General features: G+C 39.2%; 1 protein-coding gene across 3 annotated transcripts in view; it reads right to left on the bottom strand.

The window, feature by feature from the left end:
* The window catches only part of PPIP5K2 (diphosphoinositol pentakisphosphate kinase 2), a 52,165-nt gene that overhangs the window by 3,630 nt on the left and 25,295 nt on the right, over window positions 1-23,240 (bottom strand). For 2 of the 3 annotated variants that reach the window (XM_080932677.1, XM_080932678.1), the window contains exons 17-26: window positions 20,336-20,477; window positions 19,326-19,549; window positions 16,878-17,005; window positions 16,067-16,181; window positions 13,529-13,636; window positions 13,329-13,445; window positions 12,775-12,939; window positions 9,463-9,535; window positions 3,048-3,188; window positions 1,756-1,881 (exon numbers count right to left, since the gene is read on the bottom strand). In XM_080932677.1, coding sequence (XP_080788803.1) covers window positions 1,756-1,881; window positions 3,048-3,188; window positions 9,463-9,535; window positions 12,775-12,939; window positions 13,329-13,445; window positions 13,529-13,636; window positions 16,067-16,181; window positions 16,878-17,005; window positions 19,326-19,549; window positions 20,336-20,477 — 1,339 coding nt within the window. Of the gene's footprint in view, window positions 1-1,755; window positions 1,882-3,047; window positions 3,189-6,277; window positions 6,341-7,155; window positions 7,276-9,462; window positions 9,536-12,774; window positions 12,940-13,328; window positions 13,446-13,528; window positions 13,637-16,066; window positions 16,182-16,877; window positions 17,006-19,325; window positions 19,550-20,335; window positions 20,478-23,240 lie in introns of all 3 variants that reach the window. The other variant, XM_080932679.1, reaches the window with a different exon arrangement.

The raw sequence follows: 23,240 nt of genomic DNA, 5'->3' as shown, positions 1-23,240 counted from the left end.
TATTGAATCAATTTAAAATAAAGCATGAAATAATAAACACGAGGTAGAAGGAAAAACAGCAAATAAGGAAGGACTGCCAATAATTATACGGAGTATGTAAATGAAGAGGAGAAAGTATCCAATAGAACAAGCAGAGTAAGAAGTAGAAGACAGCCTTTTGAAAAATCCAAACCAAGGAAACAACAAAGGCAGAAGGCAATTTCTAGTGTCTCAGATGTTAAGGCAGTTACGAAAGACGAGCAAAGCTGACATCTTAAGACAAAGCGAGTCATCAAATCTGCCATAAAGATAAACGTAAAATTCATTTCACCAAGGACATCAGGTGGAAAGTAGAATCTTAGAGAGCATACTCAGAGAACACAAAAGGAGAACCAGTTTTCAGGTGCTTATGAAGAAGGACACCCTGAACACAAAACTATAGAGCAAAGCCTTCTCGAACACTTGGGTGTGGTCCGCTGCCCCTGTGGCTGTGTGTACCACATATCACGAACAAGCAGCACTCACCTGAGAAATGCAAGAGGGGCGGAATGTTTTAAAAGCCACAAAACACATTCAACACCATTTTAATTTTGTTACATAAAGAGGTTCATGCCATGCATTTATAGGATAATTAACCTATAAATTAAACAACAGTCATGTGTCCTGCAATCCCAAGGATATGCAAACCCCTGGTCATCTGATTCCTAGCTATGCTGACCGAAGCAAGTCACACTCCTCCTGCTGTTTCCTTCACTGCCATGGACATAAAACACTATTAATATCTTAGAAAAAGTAACTGTACCAATGTCAGTTTTGTATTGAATTAAAAAATGCATCAACATTTTATTTAAGACAACCATGCGGTTTTGAACCTTGTATCTTTATAGCCTGACTTGACTATACAAAGTTCAAATCTACTTAAAATACTGACTCATGAGGCAATAACACCAAGGGGTTTACCTGGCAGAAGTGGAGGTTAGCTGTGGTAAAAGAGCATTAAAGGAAACTACCATCCACTGAATGTTTACAATGCAGCCAAGCACTTTACACATGCAGAGTCATTTCTCCAATTCTACAGAAGAAGCATCACCCTGGAGACCGATGATTAATGTAACGGAAGGTCACATGATTAACAAGTGGCAGAGCTGAGGTCTTAATATATATGTTCTTCTGACATCAAACTATAAACTCACAATAAAAAGAATATCTAAAAACAGTAAGGCCTTGACAAGAATGAGGACACCTCCACCATGAGGTTTTGCAGTGAAAGCACAGAACTCCAAGGCAAGCCCCCCGGAAGCTGGCTCCCCATCTGGGACTAGGCACAGGGAGAAACCTCAGCAGGCCAGACGGCAGAGCCAGACAACAGGGAGCATGGAGTAACTCGTAGGCAGCCACGGATGAAGTATCAACAGTCACCCTGGCCAAAAGAACACAAATGTCCCCAAAAGAGATGAAATTGGTGGTCACATCATCAGATTACAAATGAAAGATAAAATCCCTGGGCAACAGAATTGTTTTATTTAAATATAAAATGATGCCTGAGGCCCAACAGAGCAAAACAGGAGTTTAGAAAGAATAGTTGATCAATCTTATTGATAGACATAGGAGAAAACTTGAAGGCGAGAGAGGCAAGGGGAGGACCTGGGTGAAGATGTGTATGAGCCAGGACAACAGGTTTTGATCTTGGTGTCACTGTGCGAAAGTTATGACTCTATATCAGTGGACGAGCGGCTGCCCTGCTGTATGGCACCCACAAACTCACACATCTCTAACCTGCTTTGCTGCTTGCTTTGGTGCTCTTTAAAGCAGCAGGCGGTGTTGGGAGGATTTTTGCAGGTGTATATGTATTCAAGGAAATTTTTCTTCTCATTCCTGGACTGGAACGTAAGGCTATAGAGGCTGAAAAGAGATAGGTAAAATTGAGTAACTCCGTACTGAGACTATGTTAGTGCTACAAGACCTCTTTTTTACTATCAGTTTACAACACTGGAAGTTGAATCCAGGAACTTCACACATGCTAGGGACGTGCTGTAACACTAAGCCTTGTCTGTGCTCTACTTTGTATTGTGAAACAATCCTAAGATGTTCAGGCTGGCCCTACACTCACTCTGTTGCCCAGGCTGACTTTGAACTTGCAATCCATTAGTCTCCTGAGAGAATAAAATCTAGAATTACCACATACTTCCCAAGATCTCCAAAGGGAAATGGTTTGGAAGTATCCTCATTACCAAACACGACTGACTGACAGCTGACCTCTGGTACCAGAGAAGAAATGGCAAAGGTAAGTAAGGTAGCTCTCGCCTCGAACTCGTCTTTCCAAACTGGAAATGCCAGCATGCTGAGGGATACTACGGAGCTAAGAACAAGTGTTACAAAAAAATTTATCTTACCCTAAACAACAAAAAATGTTGTAGAAAATCTGGATTACTTACAGAGAGAATGTAACTTGAAGGGAGTATATAGTCAATTCCAACACTTACTTATCCATGGACTCTTTCTTATCACATATGGATATCTTCTTCAGAATAATTTTTTAGAAAATTTAGTCTAAAAGCCTAGGGTTCTAATTTGGTATCTTTTAGAAAAGATTTTTCTAAAGCTAGATGTGGTGGCCCACACTTGTAATCTCAGCTCCTGGAAAGCCCAGGAAGGAGACTCATTGTGGGTCCAAGGAGAGCTGGGGTTACAGAGAAGCCCCAGGTTAAACAGGGAAAGAAAACAACAGTAATCACCAAGTGTCTCTAACTGGTCAGCAAAACTGCTGATGGACAGACATGTATAACTGTTCTGTAAATGATAAAAGATGAATGTGAACTTACAGACAAGTATAGCTTTTAAAGAAAACGATACTAACTTTATATAATACTGTTTACTTTTACTGTTAGAAAAATGATTTTGGAATAAAAATCAAGAAAAATGGTATATCACACAAAGGAGTTACTAATATTACTCCTTTCATCTGTCTCTCGTAAAAACTAATGACCACTGAGTTTGCATCTTTAAAATTTAGGCGATCTTTGCGTAGGACCTATGGTCTAATAATAACAATGAAGGTAAATCCGTACTCATATCGGGGACCTTGCGCAGAACTTCAGTTGATGGCGAAGCAATGGAAGCAAGAAAGTCATCCACTTGCTTTAAAAACAGGGCGTTGTGAAGTGTTTCCAGAGGACAGATCGATGGTACCATGGAATACAGCTCAAAGCCTGAAAGAGAAGAAATGAAGAACCGAGCGTAAGGCTGGCTGTTTTACAGCTCAGTCATTACAAAGAGGGCCACTTAGGGTTGGAACGTTCAGGTTTTTACATGCAATCACACAAGATCTTTCAAGTCATGACACCAGATGCTATGCAACACGGAACCAAAACAAGGTATGACCATGATGATCACTTTAAATGTTATCAGACAGTACAGCATGCACACAATCCTTCAATGTTGCTAAAGCCTAAGAATAAAAACAAGAAAACCTGGGGTAGGGAGAGACACATTTTCAGGCTTTAATCTTCTAATGTTAGATTTATTTAGCACATGAACAAGCTGATGCCATATTTTCCTGATACCAGAATCTTACAGTATCAAGATGACATCAATTTCAACAAGTGAGTAATAATGAAGGTAAACGTTGACACACGTTTCAGGAGTTAATGATGTAGCACAGACCGCCATTTTTCTCTAAGGCTAATCGCACCCTAACATGGTCCTTGAGCTCAGTCAGGCTGGATCAAACATTCGGAAACACTATTTTACTGAACAGCAGTAATTCCTTGCTTGGAAATCCCTGGCTGATCAAAGTTAGAACAAGTATAAAAAGGTATGAAGGGCAAGGATGTCCATTTTAACAACCGCACAAGCACACACAATTTCAGGTGAATCATGCAGCAATGTGTTAATATAATCCGTGACACAAAAGCACATATACATACAAATCACGTTTCTAAAACAAAAATGTTAGTGTTTCATTTTTAAGAATAAAAGTATCCCTTTAAGAAATTTAACCAAATGGTTTTTTAAATTGCTGTCATATACTTTTAAGATCACAAATGTTTCCCAAAATTCAAACCAAGTCTTCTATGAAGAAATACCTCCAACACTCAAATTCAGATAAAAACAGAATATTATTGGTTAAAAAAAATAAAAATCATCTAAAATCAAGACTGCAAAACAGGCTCTTTTCAACACACATATGCTCATATATGAGATTACATGCTACCAGATTTATTTAAAATTTGGGAGGAACTCAAGAATTGCTGGAATTCTCAGTTGGAACGAGAACTTTAAAAAAGGGATCTGGATGTTGTTATGAAAATAATCAAAGGATTAATAAAATCAATGCTTGATTTCCAGGTGCAAACTAAAGCATGACAGACCAATTCATGTAATGTTAAACCAAAGCAAACAGAGGGAACAATCAAATACCACAGCAGCAGCTCAAACCTCCCCACTCAGTTCACAGCGAGGAATGAAGCTTTGCGGTTCCTTTTCTTCTTAAACACGAGTGGTTCATGCATATAAGCACGGACCCTTTCTTTGCCACCCTCTCAACAATAAGTCCCTCTCCTTCTCGGGTGCTCAGCCCTCTTTTGTGACAGTTCCTTTCATTGGCCTGCTGGAGTTCAAAGCAGCTCTGGACTACAGACCCTCCTGCCATGTGTCCCGTCAGCTCACAGTATACAGTGAAAGGGTTAGTGCAGCGACCTCAAGCGCCACCCTGCGACATGTGGGAAGCCATCAAAACATACCACTGGAGCCCAGAAACTCTCCGAGACGGACCAGCACCTAGAAGGGGACAGGTGTCCTGCACAGAAGCCCAGAGAACAAGGTAAAGGGCTGTCAGATGACACCTCTCACCATGTTCCTCAACTAAAGGCAGAGGGAGGCACGTACTGTGATGTGGGTTAAGACAGAAACAACACAGAACTCATTGGAAATAAAAAGTAAAAGGGTCACATGACAATTCACAGGACAGATTAAGACAGCATTAAAGAAAAGGATGTATGAATAACCCAGAAAGAATATTTCTAGAATTGAAAGAAATATATTTCTGTGTATTCAGCTGTATAGTGTAGCGAAACCACATTTAAAAGAAAAAGCCTAAACCAAATGAATATAAAGTCACTCTTATTTTCTATTAAGTTGAAGTACTTACTACTACTAATCTACCACCTCAGCTAAACAGAACTTTCCAGAGAATCCACAGTGCTCTTGAGAAAACACAAGACCAGGAATAAAAATATCTTCACATAAGCAAAAAAAAAAAAAAAAAAAGAAAAGGAAGAAAAGGCCTGTGTGGGATTCGAAAACCATTAGTAAGCCAAGCGCCGTGGCTTCCGTACAGTCCGAGCACTTGGGGAGTCTAAAGCAGGACCAGCTTGGTCATCATAGGAAGCTCCAGGCTAGCCTCACAATACCACACCCTATCTGATGCAGACCAAAAACATTCCCCTAGCATGTGCACACGAGCGTGCTCTCTCTCTCTCTCTCTCTCTCTCTCTCTCTCTCAGTAAATACTTCCTCTGGCTCAAGAAGATTCACTTTTAGCAAAAAGCTGCAATACTGCCACAACCCCGTTCAGGACAAGTGACACACATGCTCCTCTGCAGCCTCACTACAGTGGAACCTGAGCATAACCAAACTGAGTTTCTGGATTTTACTTCAGTTTTCTTTCTACTGTAATTTTCCAAATTTTAAGAAGAAAACAGAAGCACCAGAAGGAAATGACTGCTGGGCAGCAGTAAGCCACCCGCCCCCCATGGACGAGTTGATGCTGAGAAGTCTGAAACCGTCCACACCACATCCAGTTGTTTCAGACGGACAGACGGCTGCTGTACAGTGACCCTGGCTCCCAGGACTTTTACATGTCTCAGTGGGTTCTTTGTTATGGACTGCTTTGTATTTTTTGTTGACTACCTCAATAAAGCAATGTGATCAGAAAAAATAGAAAAAAAATTAATTGTTAAGAATTAAGAACTAATTAAAAATAGTTGTGTTTTTTTAAAAAAAAACTGTATAAACTGATCATTTAAGAAATTATTGTTTTTAGCTGTTAATTTGGAATTAAAACTCATCATTACTGTGGTCATTAGACAATCTGACAAGTAGTGTTCAATTATTGTGGAAATTACAGCATAAAAGGGAGTAAGACAGTATCAGTGGTTTCGTGCATTAGCTGGAATTGTATGCCAACTAAAATTAAAGATTGATAAGTGATACTGTGTACCCCACATTATGAAATAAAAGAAAAAAAATTAAAAAGGGATGGAGCGGGGAGTACTTTTAAAATAAAAAGCAAACGTACCATTGGTTGGGTGTCGAGCAAATGAGACAGAAAACCTTTTAACAGCAGACCCGCGTGTGGCGTCTGAGAAAGAGAAAAACAGGTACCTGAAGTTCACAGCTGCCAAAGGAACACTTAAAACAAAGGGGAAACAAATGTGTGAGGACGTCAGGATTAGGTGACATGCAGAGGGGACAACAGAAGGAAGCCAAGGACTGGTTAAAAGCAGTAAACTGGTTTGATGGTACAGGCAAGATGTTTAATGAAATACACAAAAGAAAGGAAAGCAAGACCACCTGGCAATTCCAGTAAATTCGTGTTTTCCCGTCTAAGAGCAGACACTTCTAAACAGTGCTGGTTCTGAAAGAGCTGAAAGTGCCCCTTCTGTCACGAGGGACAAGTTTTCAGGACTCTCAGACATTCTCAACATCAGACTATTAAAACTGAAGTCATATCAACAGAAATCCTAAGAATGTTCCCATTCCACTTTAATTTTATAAAATGACTACCAATCTATTTTCTCTTACTAATAAACATTCCATTCATTTCTATGCTAAGTAGTTTTTCAATATTGATAAATAAAATGTTTTAACAGTGGACAAGAGTCTAAATGCAAAGAGAAATTTATTCTTCATAATCTAGATTCTCCTTTAGCTGAAATAATGATGAAGTTTTAAACTTTCTTTTTTGACGAACCACTTACTTACATGTACTCTCTATTTAAATGCTATTAACTGACAGAACCTGGACCTCGGATACGAATCCCAGGACATACTGAGTTTGGGAGAGCAATGTAGCTCCACGGAGGTCTGTGGCTTTAGGCTTGCTTTTGAGAAACATCACTCGTGAGTGTATGCATGGGTGCAAGTGTGAATCTGTGTGTGCGTGTGCGCACATACCATCTATGCAGCCAGAAGAAGTCAGCTTTTTGCGATGAGTACGGGCATAATCCTGTAGGTTAGGTGCACTTGAGGAGCCCCCGAGCACTGAGGTGCTAAACAGGCCCGCACAGTGAGACCCTGATGGAGTTAGAGAAGACATACAGCAGGTGTTCTCCATTCACATTGGGAATGCATGCAGCATGCAGTCGGCTTGGCTCTTACCAATGCACAGGCAACCTTGGGCAGTGCCTTGGACAGAGTCACAATAGGCTTCTAACAGTTTACTGACACCTATTTGAGTACAGCGCTCCTAATAGCCAGCGCTGTTCACCACAGCTACAAATGGAATCTTTCAGTACTGGAGAAAATGCCTTCTTTGAAAAATAATATGCCAACATAATCATCAAACACGTACATGCTAAGATTATTGAAAATACCACCATAAAAGTTAATTCAGAAACAGAATAGAGTCTTATAGCAAATCGTAATGAGTTATTTATACATACTTATCATATGTAGTATATATGTCAAATACATATAATCATATGTTGTATTATATATCATGATATATGTACATACCTTTCAGCAAAATTTAAGTCATATTAGATATTTTTAACATACACTTAAGAAATGAATGATTTTTCTAATGCCCCTGAATTAAGAATTATACTTTATGAGAAAAGCTTATTTATTAATGAAAATAGACCAAAAACATTCCTTTTCAGTCACTTAACAAGGGACTTAAAACAGGAAACTTTTAATGAAGGCTTCTAAAGAAATGCATCATTGATAAGCCAAACACATCCAGAATACATCAATGTGTTATTTGAGCACAAGTGCAGACTTAAAAATGTTCACCACCAAGGAAAGTATAGATACTTCCTGTCAAGTTATGATTATTCCATGATAAGAAGCCATGTATGTTCACATAAAGATATCATAGGAAGATCACAAGCTCTTAAGACAAACTGGAGGGAGTTAACTACAGAAAGAGTCATGTACACAGGTACCAACACAGTTCAGACGCTGCAGACCATGGCACACAGTGACATCGAATTAGCCTTTGTGTCAAGCCTGCTGAGATAACCAATTAGAGACAGTAATATGCCACTGAGTCACAGCTTAGTGTCAAGGAGCATGAGGTCAGTGGGTTGAGAGGGGTCTTGGACAATACTGTTGTGAATATACCTGGAGAAGCACCTGTCTACAGTTCAGTTAAAAGCAAGATGGCTGAATCTCACTTTAGTTTCCCCGAGAGCTGCTCCTCGGGAAATCTGGCTCACCCCGAGGGCCCTTAAAATCTTTGATTTTATTTGCTCATCTATCTTCTCAGTGTTTCCCACATGTAGTTGGAGCCACCACCTTTTGCTATATTCATTGGTCATCACCAGCTGATACTTGCACTTTCTTTGGAACGCATGATCAATTCATTTTAAGTGAATATTACTTGTCCTAATTAAGGAGTTTCATGTAAGCACTCCACACACAGAACTGAACCCAGTGCCAGCAGCGCTCTGGCAAATCCTCACTAGAAAGCCACACTGCTAAACAGTGCCGTCCCCCAGTGTTTTCTTTGCCATTATTTAAAAAAACTAAATCATCGAGTTAGCCTTAACATTTCTGGCTGTGCATGGCGGCGTGTGTCTTTAAGACCAGCTCCAGAGGCAGGGAGATTTCTTAAGTTTCAGGCAAGGCCTGAACTAAATAGTAAGTTCCAAGATAGCCAGCAATATATCAAGAGACCAGCCTCAATTTAAAAAAAAAGATTGAAAACCATGTAATGCAGTTTTCGTCCTTCCCTGACTAACAGGCCTGCTTTCCAGCACCAAGTACGGAGCGAAGAACCACACACACACAGACAGATGCTGTCACTGACCCTCAGCCTGGCCCTCTTGTGACTACTAATCTCTTAATAAATCTAACTAGCACTGAAGCCTTGTGCTGTCACCACAATACTGGGGAAGCTGAAATGAAGGTTTCCATGAATTCAAGGGCAAGAGAATCCATGTTACAACAGCAGCCCCCGCCCCCCAGAAGAAAGACGAAGACAAACAAGCAAACGAACAAACAGCCAACACCGGCGGTTAGTCATCACCACAGAGTAGTCACTCAAAGGGCTAAACAAAAATACTAAACACTGCTTCTCGTAGTATGAAAATTGTTATCATATATTTTGAATTTTATAATCCAACAGTTCTGAGCTAGTGCACGCTAAAGACAAACTAAGGCATAGCATTTGGTCATGATTTTACCACTGTAGAGTTTTATGTGTGCCTAACAGAGTTTCAGAAGGGTATACAACACAATTTGCTTTACATCACATACCTACAGTAGGATTCTGCTTCTGTTCCACAAGAGTTCTTGGCGTTCGGAGATAGTTGGCATTTTCAGATACAACCTGCACAGAGAAATTGGAGACTGACATACACTAGTAGGATGAATTTGAAAATCCATATTTCATATGCACCCTGTTCCAGACAGACAAAGGTTAATAAGCTGTATGATAAATATTAGTAGATATACTTAAAACATAAAAGGTCATGCAAGATCCCCTTCTGAAGGGAGTCCATTTCATATGAGGTCCTTGCAATGAAGGGGTGCGAAGCAGGCATTCATAATGAAACGTGACAGATGAGAGGAAGCAAGTCACAGATTGATGTGATTTCACTTTCTCTTAAAGGAAGCCCACTGCCCACTGTTAAACAGCTCCTGTATTTAGAGGAAAAACAACCACAAACAAAAGAAATGACAGACAGACACTGTTGAAGTCACCATACAATTTCTGATCCATGCATGGGCTTTATCAGAGTAACCTTTAAGTATTCAGTCTTAATGGATACCATAATCCCTTTTCCTATAATCAAATGCATTAAATTTCCAAGAGGAAATAGCTGAAATTATCAGAAGTCATGTGATGGCAGACCTTCCATTATACAACCAGAGTGTTTAGTTTCAAATGTCATCAAAGAAAGTCCTTCTGAAGTTATTTTAGTGAAAATCATTTTACAAATTCACACATGCCTGTTGTGTTTGGAAAACATGTTGCATATTTCTCTTAAGGTATATATTTCCAAATAAGGGGATCATAGACCAATAAATATTAGATATCTGTCACTAATTAAAACCAGGCCATATTAATTTTTGAAATTATTTTCAAAAATTTTACATTCACAGCAAATTCCAAACAGAATGAAGCTTTTCAAATAACGAGGGGATATCAAATATTCTGATCAACAAAGAGGGTTAATTATGTTTCTTAAAGTTTATAGGACAACTAAGGTCTAAGAAAGACTGCTTTCTAGAATGGCTAAAAATCCAGGAGAATTAAGATTTTTAAAATCTCCTGTATATGTAAAAGCTCCCCAGTAAAAATGTGAAATGTACACAACATAAATGATTTCTTTTCATAAAATTCTGAACAGTATTGGAAGGCACACTCAAATCTAAGACAGAAGGATTTCCTATGATGTAAACAAGGGATTAGATGTCCTCAAAAATAGCTGTTTGATGCTCTGAATGCAGGAATGGAAAATGTTTAATGAAATAAAGTTTAAAAACCTGTTGCCATGAGCCAAAAATACTGGATGTGAAAGCCAATGATTTGGGGGAGACAGGGGAAGAGGTGATTTGTTCCCCTGATCTGCGTCTTCGACGCCCAGTACCCACACCACTGGTATAATGCAGCCAGGTGCCAGTGCCCTCTGGGCTAGACACACTCAAGGGGGTCTCTTCCTGGAAGTAAAAAAAAAAAAAAAGGCAAAAAAAAAAAAAAAAAAAAAGCAGAGCATGCAAAGTTAGAGACATTAGAGCCAAATGATCAGGAAGAAAAAAAAATACAGTTTATTTGCATTTGCTTATCCCTCAAAGGCAAATTATTAAACATTCATTTGTGAGTCAAACAGTTAAATTCCTAAGAAATTATAGGTTCTGTGAGTGCAGACTAAGGTCACCTTGTAGAAACTGAAGAGAACAGCCGTTCTCTGTGTGTGCCTTTTCAAAGTATAAACTGACACCCATGGAGATTTGGAGGATGCTGGAAAAGTCTTCCATTTTTACTTGAATAAGTTTATCTTACAAAGTAAAAATTTGACAGATCATGACATAGAAATAATCTCTTGGAAGCAAGTACTCAAATATTCATGAGGAAATGTGTGAAAATGTGCACCGTGTTTCAGCAGTTACCCACGGCAGGGCCTCTACCCACACTTGTAACACAAGCACAGAGCTTGTAGAGGGCACAGGGAAGGTAGAACCGTGAAATTCTGAAACACTTGATTGAAAGTTCCTTGTTCCTCACTGTATCAGAAACACTGCTTGCACACAAATGGTGGACTAGCTCATTAGGTTATAATAGTTTAGGTAATTTCTGATTGGTTTGTTTGTTTTCCTGAAGTTAAAGGTTCTGGACAAAATTTCAGATTTCTCAATTTCTGTTTACATTTTAATAGAACAAACGATCACAAGTAATTAGCCTCCCTCTCTTTTTAAAGTAACCTTCTGTGGTTAAGTAGCAATAGCATATTAAAGCAGCATTAACATAAAATCATTTATAAAGTCATGATGTACTTTATGTAACTGTCAATTATTTGAAGATTCAGAATACCTTGTATTATGTCATGGGTGGGTAGTGGGAATCCTTTTGTTTCTTGTATTATCAAATGATTGACAATGCTAAACATAATTATATAGTTCTTATATTTAAATATCAACAGAAAGTAGCTGACTCAAGAGCTCCTGGGTTTTCTCTTTGGAGCTTAACTTCTTACTTCATATGCAGGTACTTAGAGAAGACCTAGAAGCACTGGCCTCAAGCAGTATTAGGGCATCACTGTAGAAAGGAGGCAGCTCAAAGTTTAAAGAGTAAATACTTACACTAAAAACTAATCTAAGCCTCCTTCTAACCAGTTAGCTTTTATGCTATTTAAATCCTATTCCATAACTGAGCATAACTGGCTTAGCTTAATTATAGACCTTCATATACCATTAAACATTTCAATTTTAATATCAAGCTTTCAAACTCCTATGTAGATTTCTGCAATCTGGCTAAGAAACCTAGTGTTGCTAGTATCCGGCACCATTAAGCATCTCAGGCAATTCTTATCTACTTTTATACAAAAATTGCTGATCCAGTAGGCTTTTAATGGAGTTCCTCACTGAAGAATAGCTAAAGTGGCAAGACAGAGAAAACTGGGTAAGTTTAGCACGTTCTTAGATGAGCCTCTCTCTGCTCCAGCACCACAGCCAATGGCAGTCTGAAAGCTGTGCACTCAGCTCCGGTCTCAATACCTATCTCTGGGCATCTGTGCATTTGTGCTGCAGAGTCTCACGTGATCCAGGGTGGCCTCATATTCACTAAGCGGCCAAGGGCGACTTCAAATGTTTGAATCCCTCCTCTTCCTGGCCACCTCCAGAGTGCTAGGCGCATAGGTAGATGCTACTGGGCCAGGTTTATCTACTGTGTTGTTCTTAACAGCATCTATGCTACTTTTTTTAAATGTTTGTTTGAAAAAACAAGACATGTCGATAAATGAAAATCTGTCAGGGCTGCTAGCTGTACAATTAAAGGTGCATTTTCTCTTCATTTGGATTCTATAGTTAGCTTGCCAGATACACGACACACCCTCCAAGGACACTCACTTCGCTTGTTGTTATCTTCCTGGACCTTGGAAGAGGTGATTTCCTGTGAATGTGAATCGGCTCTGACACCAGTGGTTTAAACAACATCACAGCCCGATCGACTTCGTCTCTTTTAGAAGTGTGAGGCTCGTCATCTTCAATTCTAATAGATCTTCTGCCCTCATTCTGTGAGGAAAGAATACATAGCACTTAAAACTCAGATTAAAACACCTCTCCTGGGCAGGGTGTGACGGGACACTCCAAAACCCAGTTTGTGAAGCCACAGAGCAAGAACTTGTCTACTCTCACAAACAAAACTCTAAACATCAATAAAATGTTTCTGATAATTCCAACCAGCTGGCATAGTTATTATATAGAAAAATTTCCTCGTGTGCATTAATATTAATTTAATTCTTACACCTTCTTAGTATACCAGGTATTGTGAGAGAGACAAACGGCTTCAAGAAATACACATTCTGTGGAAAAATCATGATTTGTAGAGTGATGGAAAGGCTTGTGGACACATGAATGTCTGGGGCTGGGTAGCTAAGCACTGACCGTCCCATCTGCATTACCTCCCTGGAAGCTGGCCTATACCCATAGCCAGACGGCAAATTCTTATCTTCCTCACAGCCTTTGGCGCCAGGACTAAAGTGTAATTCAACATGAAAGCGCTCCTCTGAGGAAAGGTCCTGGAACAGATGAAAGTACACGTCCACAGTGAGGCATCCCACATGCTCGCTTCCCTCTGGTCACACGTGCACAGAGCTGTTACCTTGTTCGGGTCCTCATAAAGCATGATAACAATCTGCGTCATGTAGTTGAGCTCATTGACGACGTTTAGGTAATCCATTGCTCGTTTCCACTGCTCGTCCTTGGATTCCTGAACACAGGGTCTCTGTGAGTACTCCTCACCGTTCCCAATGGAAATCACTATTGCTATCACGATAGCTTCTTAATGTGAGTGATGTCACATGCATCAGGTCAACAGACATACATTTGTCATGGCTAGCACATATGATATTTCTAAAAAGTTTTTTCAAGATAATTTGCAAGATGTAGAGAAAAAAAATCTCTTGAAATATAACTCATGCTATTGAATTCCACAGGTAAGAACAGCATTTTAATCGTGTAAAGTCTGAAAATACCTAACAGAGTATTATGCCTCATAACACAAAACATGATCTTCAAAGATTACTGTTTCTCCCCGAAGCACATGAAATACCACTTTCTATACTACAGTGACTCTAAAACAGTCAGCATAAGGAGATGTACAGAAATTCAACTGGTCTTATCACACCCTTCATCCTGAGATCTGACTTTGGGAAACCAATCATTTTCATCCATGTAATCAGGGCATCAGAGATGAAAGAAATTGTAAGAGAATGAGAACACCTAAAACAGAAAACTCTACTTGGAAAAAAAAGGGCAACCACTCCAAGCACAAGGTAAAACATCACAGGAACAGTTTCTTCACTGTCTGAATATAGCAAGCATTACAAATATATAAAATCCAGCAGTTTTCTAGTATGTATGACGGTAAAAAATAGAATGAACTTTAGCACTGACTGGTCGATTTTTAATTCAGTACATACTTCCTTTTTATTTCATAAAAGATACACACTGTGGAATGAGAAATCGCATTGTATGTGTGTACATGTTGGGGAGGTGAGATTTGTCTGTTCTTTTCAAAACCGATGGAGGAAAACAACTAGCATTGCTTCTTAGGTGTCAATCAATAGAAATGACTTTCTTCAGGTGAGAAGATGAACTGGGGCTTTGTGGCACTTTATTAAGAATACCAGACAATTAGCAATATTTCCAGGTTTGCCCCCATGAACACATAAAATAAAAAGATACTTAGAATATCTTCTTAAACATAATTTACTGTTGTTAAAGCCCCATATTATTTTAATAATTTTATTTCCATAAGAAACCTTTTTAAATGTTCATTTTTACATGGTTCATTCCAAGTGATCCACAGTTCCGAGAGTGGTGAAGGGTTCAGGTGTACTGCAGTCAGTCCTAAGGTTCTGGACACTGAATTACTCAACAAGCCCCAGTCCCACTGCTGGGCTTGTATGGACGCTGCGCTGTCATGGTGTCCTCAGCACCCTCCTCTGACTCACTTGCTTACTGGTGTCCACAAAGCAACAAGAGCCACCCTTTCCGCTGTTCAAAGCCTCTTAGAACACACATCACCATTCTCTACGCTTCCATGGGTCATGGTGTCATCCTTCCTGATATTCCTCATCATTCCTCATCCACGTGCTACTTTCTGAGAATGTGCGAGGGTGACAGATCACCGTAGAGACACAGCTGTCCCTCCTGAAGCACTAACATTACCGTTGGGTAGAATTCTGCTGTAGAAGGAATCTATGATGGCTGACTGGAAGCTTCACTGTCAGGTAAAGACCCGAGGCAGGAAATAGAGGTGGGAGTTCCGGTGGGAAGCAGGGATTCTGGGACAGAGTGAGGCGTAGGAGGACTCGCCCAGGAAAGTGGAAGAGGACAGAAGCATGGGAGCTGAACAGAAGTGACCAGCCATGTGGAAGAACTTGGAATAACGGGATATTATTAGTCAGGGAACAGCTAATGCTTATGGCCAAGGTATGCTCAAATATGATACGTATGAGCTGTTATTCTGGGAGCTTGGAGACAGGAGACCCCCCACTTCTACATTCTTTGCTAAACTAAGGTCTCGTTCACTCTACCTTTTATTAAAGCTCTACTAATCCATAAATGTATGCAGAGGCCACTTTACTATTTCTTGCTTTCTTTCTGGAAGTAGTGATTGAATCTAGGGTCTCTTGGATGCTGGACAAGCACAATTGAGCTCCTCTGCTTCTTCACGGCAGGAGGAATGTGAACGGTTCACTGAGATGTAAACCCCCTGTTCTATTCTGCCTACATCCCAGCCATAAGCCTTTTCAATTAGGACAGTCTTCCTTACCATGGTGGACTGAACCCTTTCAAGACAGAAGTCAAAATAAACCTCTGGGAATTGCTACAGTGCTGTGCGGGAACAACTGCTTAGCCTGAGGCTTCTGCTGGGATCACGGGGGTCAGCGGCCATAACCAGATCATCACACTGCTCTTTTGTCAAGCACGGTAAATACGTCTCTACTCCCCAAACCTCTAACATACTCAAGAAATAACAGTAAACCACAAAATTATAGCAAATTATCGTAATTAGTAGTAAACAAAACCCAACAACCAAAACAACAACAAAAACCGAATATCAGTTAGAGATCTGAGTACAAACTCTTGAGGAAAGTTATTTGTCAGTTACATCAAAATAACCGGTACTTACATCGCACAAGGCGCCATAGCGAAGAATGGATAGTAAGGAATGCACGTGACTCTCACTGGTGAAATATAATCTGGTGCGGACGTGCCGTTCTGGAGACAGAACACCTCTAGAATACCTAGAGTTAGAAGCAGGTTGTGTGAAAATATAACCACATAATCAGAAGCATACCAAACATGGAAACAATTTTTTAGTGAAGTGAAATGTTATTAGAAGCAAAGCCCCATAATAAATCATTCTTCAAACTGAAACTGAGAGTCACTGATATTCTTCTAATTAGAACTTTGAGGATAGTAAAAAACAGGAAAAACTAAAACAAAACAAAAACATAAAACAGAGTACTGTTCACAGGAAAGAGATGAACTTAGTTCCTTTAGCAGCAACAGAAGAGGTACTGGAGAGAATATGACCACCCACTGGGGCTCACACCGATTAGAAGAGACAACTGATAACAAATGTCTCCCTATCCTCTTTCCCATACTGGCACCAAACAACACCTTGGCTGAGTTTGGCACAGAGAACGTGACTATAAAGCCAGAGCGTGGGCAAAGGCTACTCTGATACTAAGGTCAACTTGCACAACAGAGACACTACCTCAGCCATGTCGGTCGTGATGTGCCTTTGGCAGGTGTCAGCCTCAACCCTGCCCCTGCCACAACCCCAAGAGTACTAGTTAAAAGGTAATTAACAGGAATATCTCATAATGTATCAAGTGACACACATTTGCTTTCTGCATAAAACCAGTAAGAACTTTAGGTGTGAAATACACAGAAGTAGATGCACAGGAATGTGAACAGCTGCCACAGTTGCTTACACAGGATGGAGCTTGTTGACAGTGTCATCATCCTGGGTCCTCTGAAGATCCGATCGGATTTTCCTAACTAGTGGAGTACAGTAGCCTTTAGCAATCTCCAGTTTTTCAGCTTTGGTTATACCATATTCCTGAGCAGAAAGAAAAGTTAAGTTAGGAAACAAGCCATAATAAGTGGGGTCAGCACATGCACTCCTGAGTGAATTGTTCTGATACAACTCTAAGGCTTCCCAAAGCAGGCAACTTAGTTTTCAGTCTCGGCAATGCCAAGTCTATTTCTTTAGAGCCAGGTGTGTGGCTGGCAGAACTGAGTGGAGGAACCGAATGGCAGCCGACTACTGAATCAGTGATGTTGAATGAATTAACACAAGCTTTATAATCAGTTTTCTGTTCCATCAGAAGAATTAAAATGCAAAAGACAGGAACCTGAGGTTAGCGACTTTTAAACCAAACACACAGGTAAATACCATTAAGAGAAATACAACTAAAATTATTCTAACATCAGAGGTGAAAAAGCCTAACAGATTTTTCGAAAAGGCCTTTGGCTAGTTAGTTGTGGTGATGTCTGTCTTTGATCCCAGCATCTGGGAGGCAGATGTGGGTGGTGGCGGGTAACTGAGTTTGAGACAGGCTGGTCTACACAGAGTTCTGGACCAGCTAAGACGACAACACAATGAGACCCAGTTTCAAAAATAAAAAAAGAAAGCCTTTGTCTAACATTCTTAAAGTTTTAAAGTAGCTATAAGCAAAATAATAATAATAAAACTCACTTTGAGTTAACTGGATTTATAAAGAATTAATATAATGTAAAATGTTAAAACAAAAACAAAACAAAACAAAAAAGCCAAGGTCATTGTGATGTGGCTTCCTTCAATGGACCAAACAAATCCTTTCCTCTCCAAGCTGCTTTTAGGGTTTCCTATCTGCAGACTAAGACAAGACTTACACTAAAAGTTTCCTAAATTTAGTCACTATGTTGTGTTAATCTAGAGAAGTATAAACTGGTTACAGAGAGGTTGTATACATAAATGAATAAGCAAATAAAGAAAATGTCATAATAAAAAAAAGCGAGAAAACTGTCCTGAATTTTATTTAGGAAGTTATAAGTAAATAGAAAATTTCATACACTGCTGACCTCGGATTAAAAAAAAAAATGGTTAGAGCTCTGCAGTCATAGGAATATGAAATACATAATAGCAAAAAAAATAAAAATAATCTAGTTTTTCAAACAAATTACCAATTGGCTAATCATAATAACAGTAATAATAATGACAATGTTGATTACTGATCATTAGAAAGCTTCACTAATGTGCAAAGAAGTCCCTGATGCTAAAGGAAAGCAGGTGGTGCAATATTCTGTTTTCTTGCCTCCATATTTGTAATGTAATTATAAATAAATGTAAATATTCATATGTACCCACACTTGTGAGAAAAACAAATATGCTTATGAATTAAGGAAAGAACACTGAAAATTCCAAACACTCACATACTTTTCTCTTAGTTGCAAAGTTAGAGCAACTCTTCTGTCCCTATATTTTCTCTGCATTACAAGCATCACATAGGTGTGTCTACCTCTGCATGCGTGCACCATTTATTACTAGGCTTTCTTTTCAAGACAGTTAAATTTCTGGTCAGTTGTCCTTTGTTAAAATGAGCTGAATTAATTGTTAGCTGTCTTTCTGTTACAAAGAGAAACAATGAGGGCACCACGTGAGCCTATTTAATTTAAAGCTGTGCTGTGGTAATCTCCACAAGACGGCACTAAAGCCTTAATGGCAAGTTCTATCTTAGAACTCCCATCTCACAATCCACAGTTAACACCTCCAATACCACCAATTACTATAAGCTACTAGGATCTGATGAGAAGTTTCTTCAGCTGCATCAAGAACACACTGAAGTATATACTCATTGCAGGATCACATTACTGGGCTTAGTGGTTAAGAGCACTCTTCCAGAGGACCTGGGTTCAATTCCCAGCCCCCTGCACAGTAAGTCACTAGGTGAAACTCTACTTCCAAAGGATCTGATTCCTTCCTTCTAGACCCCATGAGCACTGCATACAATGGCGAACTCTGGGTGACCATGATATGTCAGTATGGCTGTAATAAATATGGTACTTCAGTAGGGTAACTTCGTGGGAGCAGAAGGAAGCAGGCTCTACTTGTGTAGGGACAGGTGTCATATGGGAACTCTTTATGTCTTCTATTTAATTTTCCTGTAAAACTAAAAATAATAAAGCCTATTTTTGAAAAGTCAGTATCATCAGATGGTTAGATAATCAGGTGACACTAATATTACCAATAAAAAGCTAATAATTAATTCAAATGTACTTAATATAAAAGTTAAGGAGTATTTCTACAGTCATGCAAACCATCTTTATCCAATACTGAATACTTTGAAAGTGCTTTTCACATAGCAGGATAAGGAAATTAACTCCCAAGGGTAACTTACCTGAGGGATAACAATGTCTGCTAATGCCTTTGAAAGCCTATACAGTTCCATTGTATTTTCTAACTTCAAGGAGCCGTTGTGCTGGACATCGTATTTGATGCAGTCATATATGTCAGGGATCTTACTAATATCGTATCTTCCATTCTTCGTTTTAAAGTCCTTCTCCAACTTGGACCATCTACGCAGCATAAGCTCTAGCGTCTCACTATGGTAAAGCTGGATATCTAAAACAATATACAATTTTTAGTATATCCAACTTAACAATCTGAATAAAAGTATATCTTAAATTTTACTTGTGTTCTATGGTAACTCTCCGTGGCCTGGAACTCCCTATTATTCTCGCTTGGCCTCAGCTGCTGTAGGTATACCTGTGATGACCGGCTCCCTACGTAAAACCTACAAAGAGAACCTGGAAGTACTGTCCACACACCACCAGCATTAGATGCTTAGGCTCGGGTAAGTTCTCTGCACAGGTACTTGGATTAGAAGTCTGATTCATACATTACAGATTCTGATGACAATGAAAAGAAAAACACCACAAACTCTCAACCTGCTTTCTATGCTAAAACCTAAATAGTTTACTTCCCTAAATTCCTGTAACTAAACAGAGTAAGCAGATTATCCTCTCCTTATTATTAATATCTAGTATCTTAGACATTAAATAGAGCTTAAATGATTCATTTTTATCACCAAGAAATCTAAGGTGTCAAGCACTAATTTAAAAATTAACCTTGGAGCCAGAGTTTTCTGCTTCTTTGTACACTGCTCATGTTCTTCTCAACTACCTAGAAATGCTATATACTCAATAATCAGATAAGACATTACTGTCTTTTTCTTACAGTCATGAATGACCATACCTAGCTATTACTTCTTGCTTGGTAAATACCTAACTCATACTATTTATGCTCACAACTTAAAACAGAGGCTTGATATCATAAGAGTTATATACTTTATTTAACATGTTTAGCATGTTAAATGACAGTTCTACATTCTAAGAAAAAAATATTTACCAGCTGACTTGGGATCTTCCATCCGATGTCTGATTTGGGAAGTCAAACTTTGAATCAAGGAATACACTTTGTCACAGGTTTTCACTGGATTTTTGATTAAATGCATTGATTTGATAACAGAAATGCTTCCAGATGGAGTAAGCTACAAATGAACAAGATCAGTGTTTTATATTGGGTTATGTCCCATTATCTAAGAGAACAAACACAAAAATATAATTAAAAACAATATTAAACTTTAACTACAATTACATTACCTAAAGGAGGTGAAGTACTGAGCTCTGAAGGGAGAGGACCCAATCACAGGACGACTGGTTGCAGAACTCAAACTGTTAACCACTACACTATTATCCTTTGTTAATGAGTTTTTTTCCAGTTCAACAAGCGCAAAACGCAACTGATGGATCTGATTATACATTCCACTGTTAAAACTCACACTGGCAAGCTATGTAGCAAGATGAAGTGGGTTTCTACAAAATCAACACAATGCAAAGAGGAACTTGGTATTCTGGGCCAATAACCGCTGGAGGTGAGTGAAACTCCAGGGAGAAAAGTGACTTTTATTCTTTAAAGCATCCAAGAGACAGCGAGGTCACAAAGAATTAGAAAAGAAAAACCAAATGGCCAGGGATCAAGAACATGAACCTGATGTTAAAAGATGGTTTTGTTTGAATTAGAGAAGTTTGTTGATTCTACAGAAATGCTGAGGAAAAAAAAAACCTAATATTGTTGAACTGAGAGCACCAGGTTCAAAATGACATCTGGGTTTTAAAAAGGTAAAAAATGGTGAATAGCTTATACATGATTCAAAACAGACCATAATTAATCAACTGCTTGGTCAAGAAAGATGTTTCTGTGAAGCTGATCTAAGAGAAGACCAGAATGATGTGCCTAGAGGTATGGCACGCACAATTAACAATCTGCACTGACAGTAATGTGTACAGCATCACACAGAGGCTGCAACAGTCCTGCGGGTTTGCAGAACACAGATGCTGGACTATCGGGACTCACTGTATGTCCCATTCCATTAGAGAGGTCAATGTACTAAAGATTCCTGATACTTGATCACATCATTCAAATGTATCTGATAGAAAATACAGGACAGATCTCAAATGAGTAGCATATATGGTTAATGCAGACCAAATGTGAAGACCTTGTTAAATCTATTAAAGTGTCATTTCTGGAGTTAAAAAAAAGACTCATATAGAAAACAAAAGTCTCCCAACATTAGAAACTGTCACCGCTCAATTCTGTCGAGACTTAAAAACTAACAACAATTTATCTCCAACTATCCCACAAAAATCGAAAAGGAAGGGATCTTGCAAATCCACTCCATAAGATTGGCATTTACCTGACATCAAGAGCAGACACGGAAGAAGAAAAGGTGTGAAGAGAGGGAGGCAACTCAGGACAGGGAAGGGGGGACAACAGATCTGTGTTGTCACAAATAAATGCATAACTGTGCCATAAAATACTGGCGAGCAAAGCACAACAGATCAGAAAAATGATACACCATTATTACTTCACCGGGTGAGATTTACCCTTTGACTGTGATGATGGGTGAATATATGTAAAAAATAAAAAGCATAGTGCACCAACCTCAGTAAGTCACCTCTGAAGAGGAAGAATAAGCAGCCAAGCATGGGGGTACGTGGGAGGATTTGCAGAGGAAGAAAAGGAGAAAATGATGTAATTATAAGATAATCTCAAAAAAAAAAAAAAAAAAGAAAGAAAGAAAGAAAGAAAGAAAGAATAAAAACTATGTAAGAGTAAAATCTCTAGGATTTTGGTCCTAGAGGAAGTTATTTTAACATACCAAAGACTATGTCCAAGTAACTCAAGACAGCATCACACTGATCAGGGGAAAGCTCAGTTTCTCTGGGAACTAGAAGAGGGAGATAACCCCACCTTACCACTGTTAGCACAGTTCTGCCAGACTTAGCCAGAGCTATTAGAAAAAGCAAAGTAGATCACATTGTTCTAGAAGCAATAAAGCCAAAGACTAAGCTCGGCATGCTCATGACTTGTGACATCAAGCACGGCTACTGACTGTGGACGGAGGAGATTCCCATCAAAGGAAAGCTGAGCAAGAAAGTAAATCCTCCTCTCAAGAAAAACAGAGAGAGAGAGAGAGAGAGAGAGAGGGAGGGAGGGAGGGAGGGAGGGAGGGAGAGAGAGGGAGGGAGGGAGGGAGGGAGGGAGGGAGGGAGGGAGAGAAAGAGACCACTCCAGAAATGAGAAAGAAAGCTAAACCTGATAAATCCAGTAAAACTGCAGGACAAGGTCACGATACACTATCCAGTAGCATTTTGAACGATAATTAATGATGTGGCTAAGAATAAAAGTAAGAAGGCAACCAAGTTCAGAGGAACAGATGTGTAAATAGTGACTCAGAGGACTCATGACACGGATCAGTGACAGGGAGGCTGACTGTGGGAGGAAGAAGGTGCAGTGCTGTGCATCAGAGCTCCACAGGCTTCACACATCACAAAGAACAGCAGAAATGCAGACCTAACAGACACGTACTGAACTAGTCTTCGTTCCGTTAGTTAGAGTTCACACAAGAAGTTTCCACAATATTAGTAGAACTATTTAATAGTACTTATTATTTAGTAGTAACTCCACAGTATTTAGAACAAAAATGAAGTACTTGTGTAAAAATCCCACGTTAGGGAAGGATTTCCCTTGCTACTTTTTTTCCAGACTAGCATACTCCTGAGAAGGAAATGAAGATTTAACAAAAATGAAGGCATAAAAGCTAATGAATCCATGACTACAGATGCCAAACTCCAAACCATAAAATTTGTACGGTCAAATTAATACCATATAAAAAGAGAATATAAAAAAAGCTGAGATTATTCTAGAATAGAAACAAAACATTTTTATAACACTAACTTAGCAAAAAACA

The sequence above is a fragment of the Micromys minutus genome (genome assembly GCF_963924665.1).
Source record: "Micromys minutus genome assembly, chromosome: 19".
NCBI lineage: Eukaryota > Metazoa > Chordata > Mammalia > Rodentia > Muridae > Micromys > Micromys minutus.
This window is presented reverse-complemented; position numbering and strand designations above follow the sequence as displayed.